The sequence below is a fragment of the Neovison vison genome, chromosome 5 (genome assembly GCF_020171115.1).
Source record: "Neovison vison isolate M4711 chromosome 5, ASM_NN_V1, whole genome shotgun sequence".
Taxonomy (NCBI): domain Eukaryota; kingdom Metazoa; phylum Chordata; class Mammalia; order Carnivora; family Mustelidae; genus Neogale; species Neogale vison.
In genome coordinates, this window is record NC_058095.1 from 25,854,808 (window position 1) to 25,874,452 (window position 19,645).

Below are 19,645 nucleotides of genomic sequence, written 5' to 3' on the forward strand. Positions count from 1 at the left end.
CGGGTTTGACAGTCGCGCGCGGTGGGGCGGGGCAGTGTTGCGTCGGCTTCTGCTGGCACCGAGACGCGCCTCTCTTGACGTCCCGGATACCCTGAGCCTCTTTCCTCCCAGCCTTTCACCGTTTCGCGCTCTTTGGCGAGTCCCGCCTGTTCCCCCAGGCCGCACCATCCAGAGCCCTCCGTGCCCTCAAGCCCCGCCTCGTACGGAAGCCGAGGCGGAGGGTCAGAATCCGGAAGGAAAACAATCCGGGGAGAGTAAGGTAGCCGGGACCTGCTGCCAGAGGGAGGTGGATCGGGCCAGGAGCGGCCGGGGCGCGGCGTGGGGACGATGGCCGCCGAGAGCCCACGGAAGACGACTGAACCGAGAAGCAAGACGCTCAGGTGAGGAAGGCGGCTGCGGGCAAGCCGACCTGTTCCGGGCGGGATCACCCTCTCCTATCCTTTCGGGGCTGCGGATCTGAGGTACAGCCAGACTGGGAGAGAAGGGACCGGGCCTGCAGGGCTGATTCTAGTTCAGAGACCCTCCCCGGTTCTCCCAAGGCAATATTGAGGGGGTTGCTTTGGGCGCAAGCTCCGCGCTCCTTCCAAACTCAGGCTGCCGAGCTCGTTCCTATTTAGGCTCCCCTCGCAGGTGTCTCGGTTGGCACCTGGCGGAGGCAGCAGTATGGGGCTGTTTGGGGTAAAGACATAACAAGGCATTCTCCTCTCAGCTCTAGAATAGAAATCTTGTTCTTTTGATCAACACATACATCACGGGGTCTGCTGATCCCTTTGTGACCTCCCGCAATCCGAAATCAGGTTTAGGTAAGATCCGTTAGCGCAGTGATAGAGCCCGGTCCCATGTTTGCTCTTTAACGAAGAACAAAGCTAATCACCAACTTAGTGCAAGTCACGATGCAAGGATTTGCGGCTAATCGTCGAATCTGAGACTGAGAGCGAGAAATCCCGACTTTTGCGCTCCATCCATTTAGAGCAGGTCCCTCGGAAAACAAAGAGCCTTGGACTGAAAGGGCTGCTTTCCTTAATCCTCTGTTGGACGGCAGGGGGAGATCGTAAACAAACGAAGTGCAGAATCTCTGGCCTAATGCCTGGGAAGGTAGTTTGTGTATTGTTTTGTTGATGTTCGTAGGGAGGGGCAGGAAGTTGTTTCAAGTCCGCCAAGAATTTCAAGTTGTGGTTTTAGAACATGGACCTCTAAGAACAGGATCTGGTGGAGAAGAGATGTTTTTGGACATCCAGCCCTTTTCTCCCACCTCTCTCCACCCGGTTTCTGTGCTCATTCTAGGTTTTCCTCTGCTGCAGGTCCTCCTCCTCATGGTGTACCTAGGACTCACCTAAGGCTTGGTGGCTGGACCTTGGTCTCTGCAGGTGTTGTAGCCCCTGACTGCTCTGTACTCAGCTGAGTCTGGGGCTTTCTTGGGAGTGTTGCTGTAACTATTCAGTTGAAGTGTCTCCTTCCCCTGAGCCTCTGATGGGATCCATTGTTATTGAGAGCTGCTGATCTAGTTCTCTTGCTTCCCTAAGGTGTATATGAAGCCAAGGTTGAGGATGTCCAGCTGATGAGTTTTCCCAAAAGAGGGTAGACTCTTTAAGATTTTATTTATTTGACAGACAGCAAGAGAGTAAACACGAGGAGGAGTGGGAGAGGGAGGAGCATACTTCCAACTGAGCAGGGAGCCTGATGCGGGACTCAATCCCAGGACCCCAGGATCCTGACCCGTGTTGAGCTGAAAATAGTCGCCTAATGACTATTAGGCCTAATGACTGAGCCACCCAGGCTCCCAAGAGGTTAGACTCTTGAGAGAGATGTTGAGAACTCTGTTATCTTCTGCTTTAGGCTCCCTGAAATGCTTGGCAGAATTGGGTTATGCTCCAGGGACTTGCTAGGAAGAAGGAAGGAAGGGCATGTGGTGGTGTTATCTTTGTTATTTTAGAAATGCTCCTATCTTAGAGTGCTGAGTCCTCTTACGAGGTAAAAACTGAATTTCTAGACTCTTTCTGGTGGTCTTAGGAGCCCTGAGGTGTGAATGGCTGGTGAAATGATTAAATTCCTAACTATGCACCCCATCCCCATCCCTCCCCTCGCCTGACCCTGAAACCTTTGTGCCCACTTTGGCAGCCTTTCTTAATGTCAGCAGCATGAGTGCTGCCAGCTGTGGGCAGCTGTGGGCCTGCATGGAGAAGCCAAAACAGGGTGGAAATTTCCTGCTTCAGGACAAAGTGAAGATGAAAGGCTTTTGTAGTTCAATGCCCCTGTTCCCCACTACCAGATACAGAAACTCCCGTTTCCCATTCTGGTTGCAGCAGATTGTGGTATAGCCATTAGCAGGCCCAGACCCCTGTCCGTCACCTGGAACAGGTCTTATCCTCCTCCCTCCACGACTTCCCTTTGCATCCCTTCCACAGCATACATGTTGTGACATGGAACGTGGCCTCTGCAGCACCTCCTCTGGACCTCAGTGATCTCTTGCAGCTGAACAAAGACAACCTGAATCTGGACATGTATGTCATTGGGTAGGTGTCTGCAGTGCCCCTTCCCCCATTCCATTGCTGAGACAGATAAACCCGACCAGCCCAAAGTGGTCCCCACGGGGTACTGCTATAATCTGTCCTCCCTCGCTGTGGAGTCTGAAGGCTAGGAGCTTTCAGCCTGCATCAGGACCAGTCAGTGTTTCTTGTCCTGCGTCAGTAATGGCAAGGGGTTGGTAGTCAATGGCCACGGGAGGGCGAGATCATGATCATGAGTACCCAAGATTTGAAAGTGCCAAGGGCAGTACTAAATGTCTGTGGCAGAAGTACTACCCTCCAGGCCAGGGGGACAGCCTCTGACCTGGGATGGGCAGTTTGCAGGAAATGAACTGTGGGATCATGAGCCTCCTTTCTGACACTGCCTTTGAAGACCCATGGAGCAGTTTCTTCATGGATGTGCTTTCCCCTCTGAGCTTCGTCAAGGTAACTTACAAGTTCATGGGCAGTTGGGAAGTGTGTCTCACCTCCCCTCACTAACCCCCAGTCCTGTGGTCTCCCACATAGACTTTCATGCTGTTTCCATTTATTTAAAGGCCTAAACCTCAGCTGCACCTGGCTTCCTGGGACTCCTGCCTGCTTTGTGTCTTTCCAGTGTAGCTGGAGCTGAGCTGGGACCCCAGGGGTTGGTTTAAAACCTGGACATTTTTCAGGTCGGGAGAATCCTGGGGGGAAGCTCAGCAGGGCTTATTAACACTTCACTGCCAGCCTGAAGTCCCTGCTCACATGCCAGGCCTGAAGTCCCTGAGTATAATAGTAACTGCTAACACTTACCGAATGCTTACTTGGTAGTAAGCATTATAAGTAAACTTTATGTATGTTACTGAGAGCTCTTAACTCCCTTGAAATGCGGGTATTGTACAGGTAAAACCAAGACTCAAAGGTCACAGGCTGTCTGGGATTTGAATCTAGATCTTTCAAATTTCATAATCCATGTTTTTTTTTTCTTTATTGTACTTAGCATGGAATTTATTTTTATTTTATTTATTTATTTATAGAGATTTTCCATTTATTCATTTCAGAGTGATAGAGCAGGGGGGAGGGACAGAGGGAGAGAGAGAAGCAGACTCCTTACTGAACAGGGCACCTGTGTGGAGCTCAATTCCAGGACCCCGGGACCATGACCTGAGCGGAAGGCAGATTTCTTAACTGACTGAGCTACCCAGGAGCCCCATAACCCATGTTCTTTGCTTGATCTTAGCCAAAAGGCCAAGAAGCAATAATAACCCATGTTCTTAACTATTACATTTTATTGCTGTGCTGGTGATCTGAGGCTGACAGGTATGCCATAGCTAACTGGTATCAGAGGGTGTCCTCTGATTGTGGAGACATGTACCTCAAATTCTCAGAGGCCCAGAGGTTTGGAGAGGGGAGAAAAATGGAGGGAAAATAGTTCTCAGTCTGAAGGGCCAGTATTCTTTGGGGAAAGCAGACCATAGGAGAATCCACAGGAAGGCTCTAGACTGCTGGGTCTTCACCTTTATGTCCTGCACAGCTGAGGCATGAAGCATTGTCCCATTCAAAGCACCCTATGCAGTGCTTCTTGGAAATATCAGAATTCATCTAGCCCCTTCCTGGGTGACTAATTTATTCAGAATTCATTCTTTTACCCCAGTTTGCTTAATGGTGCTGAGGCAAGAGCTGTGAGTCCTCTTAAGGGCTGAGCCAGGAGGAGGGAATACAAGCTTTGTCCTGCTGCTGAAGCTGGAAAAGGCCAGTTCCCAAGCCCTTGGCTTTCTCCAGGTGAAGCTCAGACCTCTTACTACAGAGGCACAGTTAGAGCCTCCAAGAAGGCAGAAACACCTCTCTCCCCACACACTCTCTTCCCAAGACCGGAGTCTTTCCTGCACCCTGGCTAACTGGCAAGGGATTGGTAGAATGGAATCAAGCCAAAGAAATTAGCTCAGCTTGTAGCAGGGACACAAGCCACTCTACCCATTTGGCCTCCTGCATTCGGGAGGCCTGCCTTAAGGCCTGGCACCCAAAGCAGATGGGTGACTCTCCTTCCCCTAGCCAAGAACTAGGTGAAGGGGTAAAGGAGTGAGTCCTGCTTTTGCAGCCTCTTCCTCTGATGGGAGTTTGGCATTTAGAGGTTGAGAAGCCTGGACCTGACTCCTTTTGTTGGCTCTAGGGCCCCAGCTCCCTCCCTTTAGCCCCTTCCTTAGCTCCTCCTACTTCACTTCCTCCAACAAAACTTCCCCTACAAGCCTCCCGCCTTTCCCCACAGCCCCACCCTTTCTCCCAGTCCCAGCCTTTCCTGCCTCCCACCCTCCTCCCCGTCCTTGCTCCTTCACAAAGCGGACTGGTGCTTTCTTTTGGGGTCCCATTAGTCCAGACCTGCTGCGTGGGTCAGGATTAAGCCTGAAAGCTCTTCCTGGATCTTTATCAGTTCCTTAGGAGTCAGTTCCATTGGTGTGCATGCTCGTGAATGGGAAGCCAAGACCGGGGCTAGAGGGTGCTGTTAGAAACACATTTGTAGTAACCTCTATCCAAAGCTAGGTTTTCATACCTCCTTCACTCAGTCTTGGGTTTGGGGTTCCCCCTGCTTTGACTCCTCTGCTGTGGCAGATCTCCTGGCCTGCGGGATCAAGTTTCATAATTCCTGGAAGGCCCCAGTACATGTTCCCCACCCGGGGATTTCCTCCTTGGCCTCTGCAACCTCAAGCTCCGGAAACAGCTACTCGGGTGGTAGGTATAGACAGGCTGAGGCTGAGAGAGAGGGTCACTGGCTACGGCCCTGTCCCACCCTGTCTCACAGAGAGCAGGAATTATACGGATCCCGGACCTCTAACATTGTTATCCGAGTAGTCGTCCTGGTTCCTTAATCTCCTTGAGCCTCGGCCTTCCATCTGCAGAACAGGGACAGCTCTTCCTTCCAAGGTTGGGGTGAAGATTAAATGCAGTGTGAAGGATCTCTGGAGACGGTGGCTGTTCTTCCCAGCCTGTAAACGCACGTCCACCATGCTTGCTCTCATTGCCCCTGCATCGCCTTCATGGAGATCTAGCTACCTACAGCGTGTAATTATTTGGGGGAGCATTTTCTTAATTTTTTTCCCACTGAGCATTATAATGTATACAGAAATTAGGTGTATTTTTGGTAGATTTTTATGTGTCTATGCTTCATTGTTACCACCAGTCAAGACAAGGTACAGAATCTTTCTTTTTTTTTTTAAGATTTTATTTATTTATCTGACAGAGATCACAAGTAGGCAGAAAGGCAGGCAGGGGGCGGGGGAGGCAGGCTCCCCGCTGGGCAGAGAGCACGATGCAGGGCTCGATCCCAGGACCCCAGGATTACAACCTGAGCTGAAGGCAGGGACTTTAATTCACTGAGCCACCCAGGAGCCCCCAGAATATTTCTAGCACCCTAGAAGCCTCTCATATTCTTTTCCTGAATTTACTTTTTTATTTTTTTAAGTAGTCTCCACATCCAACATGGGGCTTGAACTCTTGACCCTGAGATCAAGAATTGCAAGCCAGCCAGGTGCCCCTCCCTGCATTTACTTTTTAAAAATCTTTAAACCAGGGGTGTCTAGCTGGCTCAGAAGAGCATTAGACTCTTGATCTTGGAGTCATGAGTTTGAACCCCACATTGGTAATAGAGATTACTAAAAAAAAAAAAAAAAAAAAAAAAAATTTAAATCCTTAAACCAGCAAAGAATAGCTGCCAGTTAATCCTTCTGGCATCTATGAGATAGATGAGGTAGAGTCCTGATTTTTCAATGAGCAAATAGACTGAGACTGGGCCCAACAGCAAATACTAGGAGCCCAAGTGGGATCTGAACCCAGATCTGGCTAACTTCCAACAAAGCCAGTGCCCTTAGCCACTATCCTACATCGTGCCATCCCTCTCTGAGCCCCTGGTGCATGGGGATGGCAGCCTGGAGTGCCCTACGGACCCACAGAGCATGGTGAGAGGAGTCCCTAGGCTCCATGGTGCTGGGACTGGAAGGTCGATGCCCTCCTGATGGCAGGGTGCCCTGGCAGCCTTGTCTTCTCCGCCTCCCTTCTGCACCCCAAGCCCAGGAAGAGGCAGTGCGCTCGGCAGAATGCATCACTCGGCAGCTCTGGAGTAAATGCTGAGCCTGGAGCTGAGACACCGTCGACCTCAGGGCTAGCTAGGCAGGGACTTCCTTGGCCTGTGCAGGGGAATGAATGACCATTGTCCCCCCTCTGCTGTAGGTCTCCAGTGTCCGCATGCAGGGGCTCCTCTTACTGTTCTTTGCCAAGCATCAGCATTTGCCCTTTGTCCAGATCCTCTCTACTAAATCCACCCCCACGGGCCTCTTCGGGTACTGGGTAAGGATGGAGTTGTCTGAGTCTCAAACTGGGAGGCTTTCGCCGCTGGGCTGGGGAGGGCTGGACGCTTTAGGGGCGAGCAGATGGAAAAGGGGGTGATGCATATATGCTCTCCTAATTCTGGGAGCTCAGCACCCTTGAGACCTCAGGCTGGGTGAGCTGGGCTCTTGGATGGGGAGGTCACTCTGGGGAGCTGAGCGTCTGGCCCTTGGGAGATCTGGCAGCAGGCCAGATGATCTCCCCTCAGGCTGGAGATGGGAAAGGGGAGGTGGGTCTTACCCAGAGCCATTTCCCACCCTTGTGCCCACTTATCCTGTCAGGGGAACAAAGGGGGCGTCAACATCTGCCTGAAGCTCTATGGCTACTACATTAGCATCGTCAACTGCCACCTGCCCCCTCACATGGCCAACAATGACCAGCGGCTGGAGCACTTTGATCGGATCCTGGAGATGCAAAATTTTGAGGGACAGGATATCCCCAACATCCTGGACCATGAGTGAGTGTGTACTCATGGACTGCTGCCCCCTGTCCTCACCCCCACACCAGCCCAGGCTAGCATTACCCTCAGGCTGCCTCTGTTCCACTCCGGCCCTTTCCCAGCCTCCTCCCTGATGCTCTGGCTCTCTTGTCCAATTTTACCTGCCTGGGGCCTAGAACCCCTTCCCTTCCCCTGCTACCCTCCTCTCCGTGTCCTGCTTTAGAACTCTGGACACTTCCAAAGATCCCAGATCGATTACCCCAGAGTTCCTGAGTTCACCCATGGGGAATTGGTTCTCAGCCTTGCCTGGTGGCCCACTGAGGGAGGGGGAGGGAGGGCAAGAGCCTGCTCTATTTGCTGCTTGCCCCTGGGCGCTGGTGTCTTTGGCTAAAACAGCTGGGAAGCAGCCACGAGAACAGTTCATCAGGACTCATGCCAAATCATCCCTGGCATTGGCTCCTCCCAGCTTCCAGCGTCTCACCTGCCCCTCAAGCTCACCGCTGGAGGAGTGAGCAGACCTAAGGCCTGTTGCTCCTCCCTTCTCTTACCTTGTCACAACCCTCAGCTTCCTTCTTTTCTCTCTGCAGCCTCATTCTATGGTTTGGAGACATGAACTTCCGGATTGATGACTTTGGGCTGCATTTTGTCCGGGAATCCATAAAAAATCGGTGTTACAGTGACCTATGGGAGAAGGATCAGGTATCAAGTGAGGGAAAGGTCCAGAGGGGTGATCTGAGCCTATTGTGGAAGTCCAGCATCAAACGTGGGGGGCACCGCTCAGGTCCCTCAGCCGCCTATTCTCCGTTTCCAGGCCTCTGAAGTCTTTGTTCCCAGGTGGGGAGGAGTTTAACAGGGCTTTGCACCCGGGGCCTGGTCTTCCCCTGGAGGAGCTGCTGGGTGTGCATTAAGATAGGGAGCAAGGCCTTCGACTTACCATGGTCCTGCACTGGGCACCAGCTCTCTTGGGTCCCTGTTGTCTTTTCATCCCCAGGCTTGCTTGCCTCCTGGAGGATGAGATACCAGCCCTTTGGGGGGCTCTGATACAAGTTTACTAGTGACTCCCAGAGAGATGGAATTCAAAGCCAGGTTCCCATAATCCCAGGACTGGAAAATGGCAGGCAGCGGCCTCCCCTCGGACTCTGGAATAATGTTTGCTAAAGGATTCCGCTTTCCTGGGGATGGAGGTGGAGTGGGGACGGGCCGTTGAGGCTGTCACTAAGGCAGCGAGGAAGGGAAGTGGTGTTGACTGCTGGCCTACCTCGGCGGCATGTGTGATCCGTCAAATGGAGTGTATGCCAGGCTGCTGGGTCAGGACTACTAGGAGGTGGGACTCTGCCTTTCTCTCCAGCTCAGCATCGCCAAGAGACACGATCCACTGCTCCGGGAGTTCCAGGAGGGCCCCCTGCTCTTCCCACCCACCTACAAGTTCGATAAGAACTCCAACAACTATGACACCAGGTGAGGGGGCTCCCCCAGGAGAGGATCATCCTGCCACTGATTTGGAATTAGCCTGGGAGCAGGAAATGAGGGGCCAGGAGGCCTCAGAAGTCAGGTTGTGTTGGGCTCTGGTGGCAGAGGGAGCTGCCTCAGAATAGAAGTGTTAGGAAAGCAGGAATAGATCCAGCCATCACCTCAGGAGTGGCACCTCCCAGCCGCCTCATGAGGCGCTGACTGTGGTGTCCTCAGGGAGCAGGAAGGTGCTGGCAAGGATAGGGGTGGGAGGAGATGGGGGGAAGTGGCTGATTCCTCGCTTGGGAGAGACTGCATTTCAACATTGCTTCCACTCCCCCAGGCTTTCTGGGCCTTCCCAGACAGGGGAACAGAAATCTTGGCTCAACCAGTTACTGGCTCAGGTACCCCTGTCCCAGCTGGGAGTGGATCAGGTACTACATAGGAAGGTGAAGTCGTTGTTGTCAGTGGAGGAGTTTATGGGGAACAATGTAGGAACAGTGCATCTAGTAGTTAAAAATACTGTTCTGCCACTGATCAGCTGCGTGTCCTCGGATAAGATATTTAAACAATTTGATCATCTATAAAATGGGGATATTAGTATCCAGCTCATGGGGTTGAGGATTAAATGAGACCTCGCATGTGCTCAGCTCCAGTGCCTGGCACCTGGTAAGCACCGTGACAACTGCTGTGGTCAGATTCATGTCTTGGGGTAGTAGTTGTACTAAATACCTCTTTAAGAAGCTGAGAAGGGGCCAGGTAACCACCCAGACTTGCAGCTTAGGCAGAGGGTCAAGAGCAGCTCTGGCCTGAAGTTCCCGGCCCAATTTGGCAAGGATTCCAATCTTTTTGAAGACAGAGAAGAGCCCCGTCTGTGTCACAAGGTTTTTGTCTCACCTTCCTCTACTCCTCTTAGCCAGACTGTCTTATGAGGGAGGTGGGAAGTGCCTCCAGGGCAGAGCCTCTAGAATGTGGGGAATGAACAGGTGTCTCCCCAGCTGGGCCAGGCTGAGAAGTAGGACGGCCCTGTGCTGGCAGTGGTACAGCCAAGCCACGGCGTCCCCTCCAAGGAAGGGGTGGGGTGGGGGGGAGGCGTGTTGGGAGCATGGAGCAAGATGTGCTGGGGTCATGGCCTGGGCAGCACACACAAGAAGAGGCCATGAACCCTGGAAACAGAGCCTAGCCTGGGCCACAGAGCAGGCCAGAAACGAGGGAAGAGGGCAGGTTCCGGCTGGCCAGCTGGCCTGGGGCCACAGCTGCAGGGAGACTGCCAGTCTCCCCAGCCATCCATTGGAGATGAGACCTATCTTGGACGTTGTGAGGCCTCAGTGGGATGGGCCTGGACCTTGGCAGCTGGGATCTTCTACTGACGGATTTTCAATCCCCTCTTGCTAGCAGGGAGAGAGCTGCTGGCAGGCCATGTGGCCGGGGGACCCTTTGCTCCCACCCCCAGGTATCGTAGGGAAACCACCAGGAGACTAGAAGTCCTCACAGACAGCTGAGTGTTGGCTAGGCTGGGGTCAGCAGGTACTGAAATTGGTTACAGAGGCTCCGAGATGTTAAAGGACTTCCCCAGGAGACTCAACTAGTAATGGCGGAGCTGGAGCTGAGATCCGACTCTACTCTGTGGCCTCCAGTGCTTCAGTCTAGCCCACAGCACCTCCAGATTCACAGCCAGTCTTGCCAACAGCAGCAAAAGGGCGGGCAGGATGGGGACAGCGAAGTCTTGCAGAGAAGAAGGCAGGTACTTATTTCCACACAGTGGATACAGTCCACATTGTTATTGATATTGCTGGAGCACTAACCATGTGCCTGTGTAACCAGACTGTTCTTCATCCTTGAAAACTCAGCTCAGACATCATCGCTATTAGAAAGCCTTCCCTCACCCTTCCCCATCTCACTGAGCGTTTTCTCCTGCCCACACGCTGCCCAAAAGCATTACCCACACCATGCTTCTACTGCTGCTTTCAAGACACAGTGGGCTTTTCCTGTTGTATTACGAATGCCCAGAGAGACTGGATCTGATTTATGACCAACTCTGGTATGTAGCATAGCGCCTGGCATTTGTTTGAATCAGGAGCCCAGGAGGACAGAAGGAGAAGATAAGGTCTTTAAGGGGCAACCCCTCTATTAGAGGGATCCACCCATAGCAAGAAATCCAAGTAAGCACTATCAAGTCCAGGAGTTGGTCAGTAGAAGGTTCTAGAACTCTGGAAGTGTCGAAGGAGGTTGAGCGAATGGTAAAGAGGCGGGCAGCTGAAGCCAGGAGTTAATCAGAGCTGCTGTCAAGGAAACAGTGGAGTCCGGCAGAGAGAAGGGCAGGCATTCCGGTCAGTCAGCAGCACTGATGAGAGGCACCTTGAGAAGAGCCTCACCGGCTATACAAAGTGACCATGAGTGACTTGTGTGCACCGCATGGTACACATCAGCTTTGCCCAGCAACATCCCTGAGCCAAGATATCATGAGAAACGAGGTCAGCTCCATTACAGGGGAGGCTGAACAGGCTCAGAGTGGGAAATCCTGTTAAAGTCAGGGATTGCTGTAGGGTTTTGTTACGGTTGACATGAGCCTGGTCAGCCTCTCCACTGGGCAATGAGCAGAGGATCTTATGATCAATCTAGTCAAGACTCCTCTCCAGAGTTCAGTAAGACTTTTCCGAAGGGAAGAGTTCATTTCAGACTATTTCAGACCCAGAAATGGAACACATTTCTAGGGGTCAATAAATCGGCTCAATGTTCTAGGCTCTTAAAGAAATATTTGCAGAGCTAGTTGGTTTTGTCTAAAGTAAGGACACACTAATCTCCAGAAACAATTCTGGTACTCAGTCACAACCATTCAGCCAAAAATCCTAAGTGAGGTCTGGTTCTGGTAAGGCATTTGAGGAGACAGTTCACTGCTGGGAATTGGCCACGTTGGAGTGCAGTGGAAGGAGCACGGACTTCATAGACCTAGGCAAGCATCTGACTTCTGCCTGGACAGAGTGACCTCTGAACTTCAGTGTCTTGTAGTGGAGGGAGAATGTGACCTGTAACAGTCTTGCAGGGCCAAGAGGATCAGGACAGTCCATGTGACACTATCACAGGGTCGAATGAACAGAAGGATCCCATGTTTCACAATTATTATTAGAAATGGAGAACTGGGGGCGCCTGGGTGGCTCAGTGGTTAAAGCCTCTGCCTTCGGCTCGGGTCATGATCCCAGGGTCCTGGGATCGAGCCCCACATCGAGCTCTCTGCTCAGCGGAGAGTCTGCTCCCTCCTCTCTCTCTGCCTGCCTCTCTGCCTACTTGTGATCTCTGTCTGTCAAATAAAATCTTTAAAAAAAAAAAAAAAAAAAAGAAATGGAGAACTGGATGTGGGAGGGCCTATGGGGGGATGTAGTTGGATAAGCATCCAACTCTTGGTTTTGGTTCAGGCCATGATCTCAGGGTTCTGGGATCAAGCCCCAAGTCGGGGCTTGAGTATGCTTGAATTTCTTTCTCCCTCTGACCCCTCCCCGCTGCACTCTCTCTCCCTCTCTCTAAAATAAATAAATAAATTTTGAAAAAGATTTTTATTTATTTATTTGACAGAGAGATACAGAGAGCACAAATAGAGCAACAGGCCCTCCACTGAGCAGGGAGCCCAATGTGGGGCTGGAGCCCAATTCGGGGCTCAATCCCAGGATCCTGAGATCATGACCCAAGCCGAAGGCAGACCCATAACTGACTAAACCACCCCTTTTAAGAAAGAAGTGAAGAACTGGGGGAATATATGTAATATTTAATTCGTACATGCACATGTATTTATTTATTTTTAAGTATGTTCCACGCCCAACATGAGGCCTGAACTCAGGACCCTGAGATTGAAAGGCATAGGCTCTACCAACTGAGCCAGCCAGGCAGCTCAATTTGTACACATTTTACTTGTTTCTTGTCTTTTTTTTTTTTTTTTTAAATTTTTGCCAGACAAGCTCCTCGAGGACCTTGTCAGTCCCGTTTTTCAGATCCCCAGTTGCCCAGCATATAATAAGCTAGTCACCGGAATAGGGAAGTTAGGGAGGGAGAATGCTTTGAAAGGGAAAGTGGTCCATTTGTGTGGATCACTCCCAAGTTTAAGTATGGCTAGGTACTGAATGTCCAAGGTGGGTTCGGAGATTCCGTGTCTGTCATCTCTGGAGTGGAAATAGCATATTCTGATGTGCTCTGAGCACTCCTCAGAAGAGTAGAAGGTTGAGACAACCCCGGGAGCCCTAAACAGATGTGGCCGAGCCGGTTAGCACCTCTTAACCCCTCCCTTAACACACCTTAACTTGTTTAATCCTCACTACGACTCTTTGAAGCAAAGTACTGCTGTCACCCCCATCTGAGAGCTGAAGCTGAGGCTGGGAGAAGTGAAGTCACTTGCCCAGGGGCACATAGCTTTCTCTCTCTCTCTATCAAACTAGATTACCAGTTAATTATAAAATGATATAATTCAGGAACAGGCAGAGGGAAGAGAGGCCCAGGGCCAGGTGTGGAGAGAGGGCAAGGAGCCTCTCTCCAAGTCACATGTTCACCAGCCAGAACCACAGAGTTCTTCGTTAACAGGGCAGGACCTCCCCCCAGATCCTGGTGTCTGATCCTGGAATCAGACTTCACCAGCGAGACAGCATTCTGCCTCTCTGTTGCTAGAAGACTATATTGCTGTTGAATTGACAATAGTACGTCAGAAATGTTAACTTAAAATAGTAAGTGGAGGGGCATCTGGGTGGCTCAGTGGGTTAAAGCCTCTGCCTTCAGCTCAGGTCATGATCTCAGGGTCCTGGGATTGAGCCCCACATTGGGCTCTCTGCTCAGCAGGGAGCCTGCTTCCCCCGTCCCTCTGCCTGCTGCTCTGCCCACTTGTGATCTCTCTCCTTCTATCAAATAAATAAATAAAATATTTTTAAAAAATAAAATAGTAGGGGCACCTGGGTGGCTCAGTGGGTTAAAGCCTCTGCCTCCAGCTCAGGTCACGATCCTGGGAGCCTGGGATCAAGCCCGGAGTCAGGCTCTCTGCTCGGCAGGGAGCCTGCTTACCTCTCTCTCTGCCTACTTGTGATCTCTGTCAAATAAATAAAATCTTTAAGAAAATAAAAAATTAAAATAAAATAAAATAGTAAGTGGAGGCACCTGGATGGCTCAGGTCATGATCCCAGGGTCCTCAGATTCAGCCCTGCATCAGACTCCCTGCTCAGCGGGGAGCCTACTTCTCCCTCTCCCTCTGCTGCTCCCCCTGCTTGCACGCGCTGTCTGTCAAATAAATAAAATCTTTAAATAAAATAAAATAGTAAGTGAATCAAACAGAAGACAAAAAGTAGACTTGCAACCTGGTTATCAGCATCTTAAAGTGTGTATGTTAGGATTAGATGGGCATTTCTTTTTTTTTTTTTTTTTTTAAAGATTTTATTTATTTATTTGACAGAGAGAGATCACAAGTAGATGGAGAGGCAGGCAGAGAGAGAGAGAGAGGGAAGCAGGCTCCCCACCGAGCAGAGAGCCCGATGCGGGGCTCGATCCCAGGACCCTGAGATCATGACCCGAGCCGAAGGCAGCGGCTTAACCCACTGAGCCACCCAGGCGCCCCTAGATGGGCATTTCTAAGGAGAGAGGTCGAGCTTGGGGTTTTCCTGAGTTTAGGTTCCATGAGCAGTCAGGCTGGCTAAGTGCCGGCTCTGTACTAAGGCTGAGGCTGCGCAGGACATCTCGAGAGCCAGTGCTTGCCTTCCAGGCTCACACACAGACCAGTATGCCAACTGAAAACGACAGCACTGCATAACATAATAGGGAAAACACTGGTGCAAAATGCTTTGGAAGCAGAAAATAGAGCTCAAAGACGGCTTTCTGACAAAGGCAGCATTGCCACTGGGCCTCTCTCTGTGAAGATGGGTGTTCCAGGCAGCACAGACTGCAAGAGTAAAGGTCCGGAGGCCAGAGAGTCCCTGGTAGGCGGGTCTGGGACAATGGTGGGAGACAGTGTAGGACAGGGGTGTCAGGCTCCTGGAAAACCGTGCTTGGGGACTTGAGCTTTATTCTGGAGGCAGTGAAAACTCCTGAAGGGTTTTAGAGCAGGAACCATCTGACTAGGCTTTACTATTCTGGGTTCTTTTAAAATCAAGGGGGAAGAACCCAGAGCAGCAACTGCCCACACCCCCATTCCAGGACTTGGGCTCCACCCCATCCTTGGAGGGCAAGGCCTGGTCTTAGAGAACTGCCGATCTTTCAGAACAGCCCTGTAGCTCCCTTGGGCCGGTTGTCTCAGTTACCTAGGGAAGGAAATCACTCCTATCTCCCAGGGCTGTACAGCCTCAGGGCTCCGCAGAGAAGCCAGTAAGCAAAGAACAGGCCAGAGGGGTCTCAGTTGACTCTTGCGAACAAAGAGTCACAATAGCCAGTGATTACAGAGAGCTTATTTTGCACCAGGCACGGTGCTAAAGATTTTGTGTGCTTTATCTTATTTAATCGTGTCAGCAGACCTGTAAGGTAACTATTATTACCTTCATTTTACGGATGAGGAAGTGGAGGCCGAGAGGGGGTGGCCTGGTCATGAAGAGCTTGTGCCATCTGGTCATGCCGCCTGGCCTTGAATCCTGACTTCACCACCCAGTCACTGTGTGACTTCGGGAAAGTTCCTTCCCTACTGAGTCTTGATTTCTCCACCTGAGAGAGGGGACAGGCAGTATTGACAGTGGACACACAGGGAGCATCCCCAAGTACTTCTCTTTCCTTTTCTAAGGTTCCACCAGTAGTGAGAGGGAAGCCAAATTCCAGCTTACCTCTAACTCCAAAATCCAAACCTCAGCTTCTCTCTGGTCTGCTGTTTTTGTTCTAGAAGTTAAAAAAGCTTTGGAGTGGAATGTTTCTGAATCACAGTTGGATTCATAAAAATATAGACTAGACTGAAGGTCCTTGGCAGAGTCTGACAAAGACCAGTCGGCTTCTGGTTCTCTCAGGCCCCCTTCTGCCGGCTGCCATGCCACACTCCCACTGTGGCCCAGAGGTCTCATGGCCACTGAGAGACCCTGGTGTTGGGGGCTCCAGCAGGCCTGCTGGGGTACCTTCTTGCTCTCCTGCCAACCCTTCTTTCCGCATTCTTTCTCCCCTCCACCCCCAGTGAGAAAAAACGCAAGCCTGCTTGGACCGACCGTATCCTGTGGAGGTTGAAGCGGCAGCCCCAGGCCAACCCCCAAACCCAGAGGCCGCCAGCCCCCCACTTCTTCCTGTCTCTGAGGAGCTATGTCAGCCACATGATGTACTGTGTCAGTGACCATAAGCCTGTGACCAGCACCTTTGACTTGGAGGTGAATTTCTAGGCTGCCCGGCCCTTGACAGAGCACCCGCTGGGCCGCCTCTCAAACCCCCCAGCCTTGGATTCTAATGTCAGCATGTCTCCCAGGGGAGGCCTCTAGGTAGGAGGACACCACTGCCACTCCTCCCAGGTCAGGTATCCCAGCTCTTAGAAGCTGTTGAGGGCTCTGTCAAAAACAGGCTCAGACCCTTTGTGAATGGGTTTCCATTTCCTCTTGGTACTGTCCCTTGGGGCTAGTGGGTTCCATTATGCTTATTACCTCCTGTGTGAAGTAGGACTTCCTTCTATTTGTCCTAAATCTACCTGGATCAGGTTGCAAAGGGAGCTACCTCCATCCTTGGATCTTGCCATCAAATGACCACGGCACTGTTGACCTCCTCTGAGACCTACAGGGTGTTGGGTGTTGTCCTCCCAACTTTCTCATATGGCTGGTTTGTCTGTCTGTATACCATTGTGGCCCTCCACATGCCCTCATGCTCTCCCCAGAACTACTGCCCTACTTTGGGTCAGGAACCCTGGAGGCCTGACTTCCTTTTTAAACCTGTAAGCAACTCCCCCCTTCTCCCCTACCCTCTCCCCTCAGTACTTGGCTCTCTGCTTGGTTACCCACTGGGCCCCTAGCCCCATCCTCCCTGGCAGGGCCAGCCTCCCCCAGCAAGCCTTTGGCCCTTTCTCCTCCCAGTGGGCCAAAGTCTAATACTTTCTTTGGGCTGCCTAGTGGAGTTCTGTGCCCATCCCCATGTGTGCCCCTCTTCCCCCTCACTGCAAGTTCACATTTCACAGCCAGAACATTAGCCTCAGAGAAAAGAATGATGCTGTGGGATTTCAACCCCTTTCCCACCTCTATGTAGCTGAAGCCTTTGGTGTCTACCCCACCGATCACCCTGATGCCTGAGGGGCTGTGGACCATGGAGAACGTCATGTTGATCAGCTACTCCTTGACCCCAGACTTTCCCAGCAGCCCCTGGGACTGGATTGGACTATACAAGGTGACGTGGTGGGCAAGATATGCTATCAGCCATTCCCCCCCTGGTTTATCCCTCCTGGGGGCTCACGGGAGCTGAAGAGCTCAGTCTCACGGAGACTGAAGAGCTCATGCCCATCTCCCACAGGGGTCCTTGCCCACCTAGAGGCTGGTGGTGAAGAAGGGTGGGGCATGTACAGTACAATTGCCAGGCTGAAGCATCTTCTGCTTGACACTTGTCACAGATGCTGTGTCCTCCCAGACCACTGACTGCCCAATCCCCTCTCCCACAGGTGGGGCTGCGCCACATTAATGACTATGTGTCCTATGTCTGGGTCAGGGACAACCAGGTCTCCTTCAGCGACGGGCTGAGCCAGGTACCTGCCTGCTTCCCTGAGATAGGTATACCACGTCTCCCAACATGAGGGCTTGCCTGGGCGCTTCTCTGTCTTTTGGAAGGAACGGAGGGTGGGATAACTTGTAAGTGAGAGCTGGGTGGGGCCCTGGGCCAGGGAGCTGACCCCATTCCTCTCCGTCCTCCCCACCAGGTTTACTTCAATATCAGTGACATCCCTGAGACCGAGGGCCAGTTTCTCCTCTGTTACTATAGCAACAATCTGCATTCTGTGGTGGGAATAAGCAAACCCTTCAAGGTATGTTGTTGGTGTGGGGAAGGCACTTGAGCCCCTGCTCGGTTCTTCATTGCCATGGGCCTGGGAATCCACTTGGGCCGTGGAGCTGCCTGGACTGGAGAAGGGGAGTGATGGAAAGACACAGGGCAAAATCTGCTCTTCTCCCTCGCCTCCCCCCATTCTAATCACTGCTGTTTTCTCCCTGCAGATCCAGCGTGGCTCCTTCTTGGCGGAGGACCCACTGGGTGAATCCCAACCACACATCTGAGCCTGGATAAGAGTGGTTCCAGGGCGGAGGCCAGAGCTGGCAGCCAGCTCTGCCCACCACTGCCAGGAGCACCAGGGGCCAGGCCCAGCCCCCAGAGGAGGTAGCAGGTATCCTCCACCTCCCAGGGGGAGCTCTAGCCACACTCCTTGGCTCTCTCTGGTCCAGATCTCTAGAATTGGCCCCTTAAATACAGGTTTTTGTTGCTGAGATATGAGTGAAACCAACTAGTTTGTCAACACGGAAGACCTGGGACAGAGCCCTGGATGTGGGAAGGACCCTCCAGCCTATATTTCGTTTCTCGATTTTCCCCACACACACTTCCAGTCCTGCCCAAGCAGGCCTGCCAGGCACATGCCCCATCTGGCACAGGCCTGCATTCTTGTCACGGCATCCTGGGCCTCAGACTGCCTGGGAGGGGGAGATGCTCACATTTGCACAGGCCCCATAGACTGCTTAGCACAAGCAGCCTGGGTTCTGGGAGTCTTGGCATCTCGTTGCCCATCCCCCTGCAGGATGGGCAGAGGGTGTGGGATCCCTGCTTTTGACAAAAGCAATTAGACTAAGTGGGCAGGATGAAGGGCCCCTCCACCCAAGCTCTTAGTAAGTGTTGTGGGTAGGAGCCTGACCCATGGAGTCTGATGCAGAAGTTCACTGTCTGAGCAAAGGATTGGCCCCAGATTGGCTTGTGCTGGTGGGTCAGGTTCCATGCCCTAACCTGCCCTCCTGTGAAAGGGTTGGCAGGTGATAGAGGAGCTGTGGCCACAGACTTTTCCAGGGGCTTTCTTGCCCAGTCGAGCTCATCTGCTCCTTCCCACCCTCACCTGCAGTGACTGGCCAGGAACCCGCCCTCTCTCTAGACTGCCCTAGCACCTGAAGCGGAGGCAGGCAGAGAAGGGAGCCAGGATCCAGTCATTTTGGAGAATCCGGCCTTGAGGGTCTTCTGAGAGCATTCTCTGGGTGCTGTGTGGGCACTCAGTCCCACTCCCGCCACTTGCCTCCAGCCACTGGTGATTCAATGGCCCTTCTCCCAGGAGAAGACACCTCAGGGAACCTGCTCTGTGACGGTCACATCCATCCTCTGACCTGAGACTGAGGGACACTCCTCACTCTGTGATCCATACTCCACCCTGGGAGCCGTGTGTACCATCAAGAACTGTCCCCCTGGCTTCTAGTGGCCCATGGCTGTGTTCTATGTCTGTTGTATTGGGGGATCATTAGAAACATGACTTTTACACTTGTGTGTGGCTCCGTGATTGGGGGGGTGGTGATGGTCTGACTCCATACCCTTGCTAAGCTCTAGGACGAGGGCCCTGTAGATCTAGACTAGAGTTCTGTGTCTGAGAGTGACAGATGTTGCCTGGATGGGAATGGGTTGGGGTCCCAGGATGGCGGCCCTCTGGATCCCTGGCACAGTTGGAGCAAGCCTCCTATGCTATCAGGCACTTCATTTACCTTGCTGTGAACCAGAATGGGTTTCTGGGAACTGCTGACTTTCAGAAAAGGTGCTCAGTGTTCACTGGTTCATCCCTCCTCACTGACATTCCTTCACCTTAGCCCTGAGCCTTGGTCCCAGCTAGAGCTATTAAAAAATGTCACCATCTTTTTTGTCCCCTTGAGCCTCCTACATCAAGGTCTCCAACGGTAATCTCTGTCTCCACCCCAACACACACACACACACCAGAAGACCCGTGACCGCTCACACTTGCCCGTCTCTCACCTCACAT

The 19,645-nt window shown here is 52.2% G+C and overlaps 1 protein-coding gene across 3 annotated transcripts; it reads left to right on the forward strand.

Moving 5' to 3' along the window:
- Positions 1-66: 66 nt before the first annotated feature.
- INPP5K (inositol polyphosphate-5-phosphatase K) lies at positions 67-19,153 on the forward strand. Of its 3 annotated transcripts, XM_044248183.1 has the most exons (12): positions 67-380; positions 2,406-2,513; positions 2,843-2,951; positions 6,708-6,824; positions 7,145-7,320; positions 7,890-8,001; positions 8,651-8,760; positions 15,863-16,049; positions 16,909-17,046; positions 17,315-17,398; positions 17,570-17,674; positions 17,862-19,153. In XM_044248183.1, exons 1-12 carry the CDS (start codon positions 328-330, stop codon positions 17,919-17,921), a joined length of 1,359 nt encoding a protein of 452 aa, XP_044104118.1. In that variant the 5' UTR covers positions 67-327; the 3' UTR covers positions 17,922-19,153. The 3 variants fall into 3 exon arrangements, with proteins under 3 accessions (XP_044104118.1, XP_044104119.1, XP_044104120.1); XM_044248184.1 differs by lacking the exon at positions 6,708-6,824; XM_044248185.1 differs by lacking the exon at positions 67-380 and having other exon boundaries at positions 2,430-2,513; positions 2,850-2,951.
- Positions 19,154-19,645: the final 492 nt, after the last annotated feature.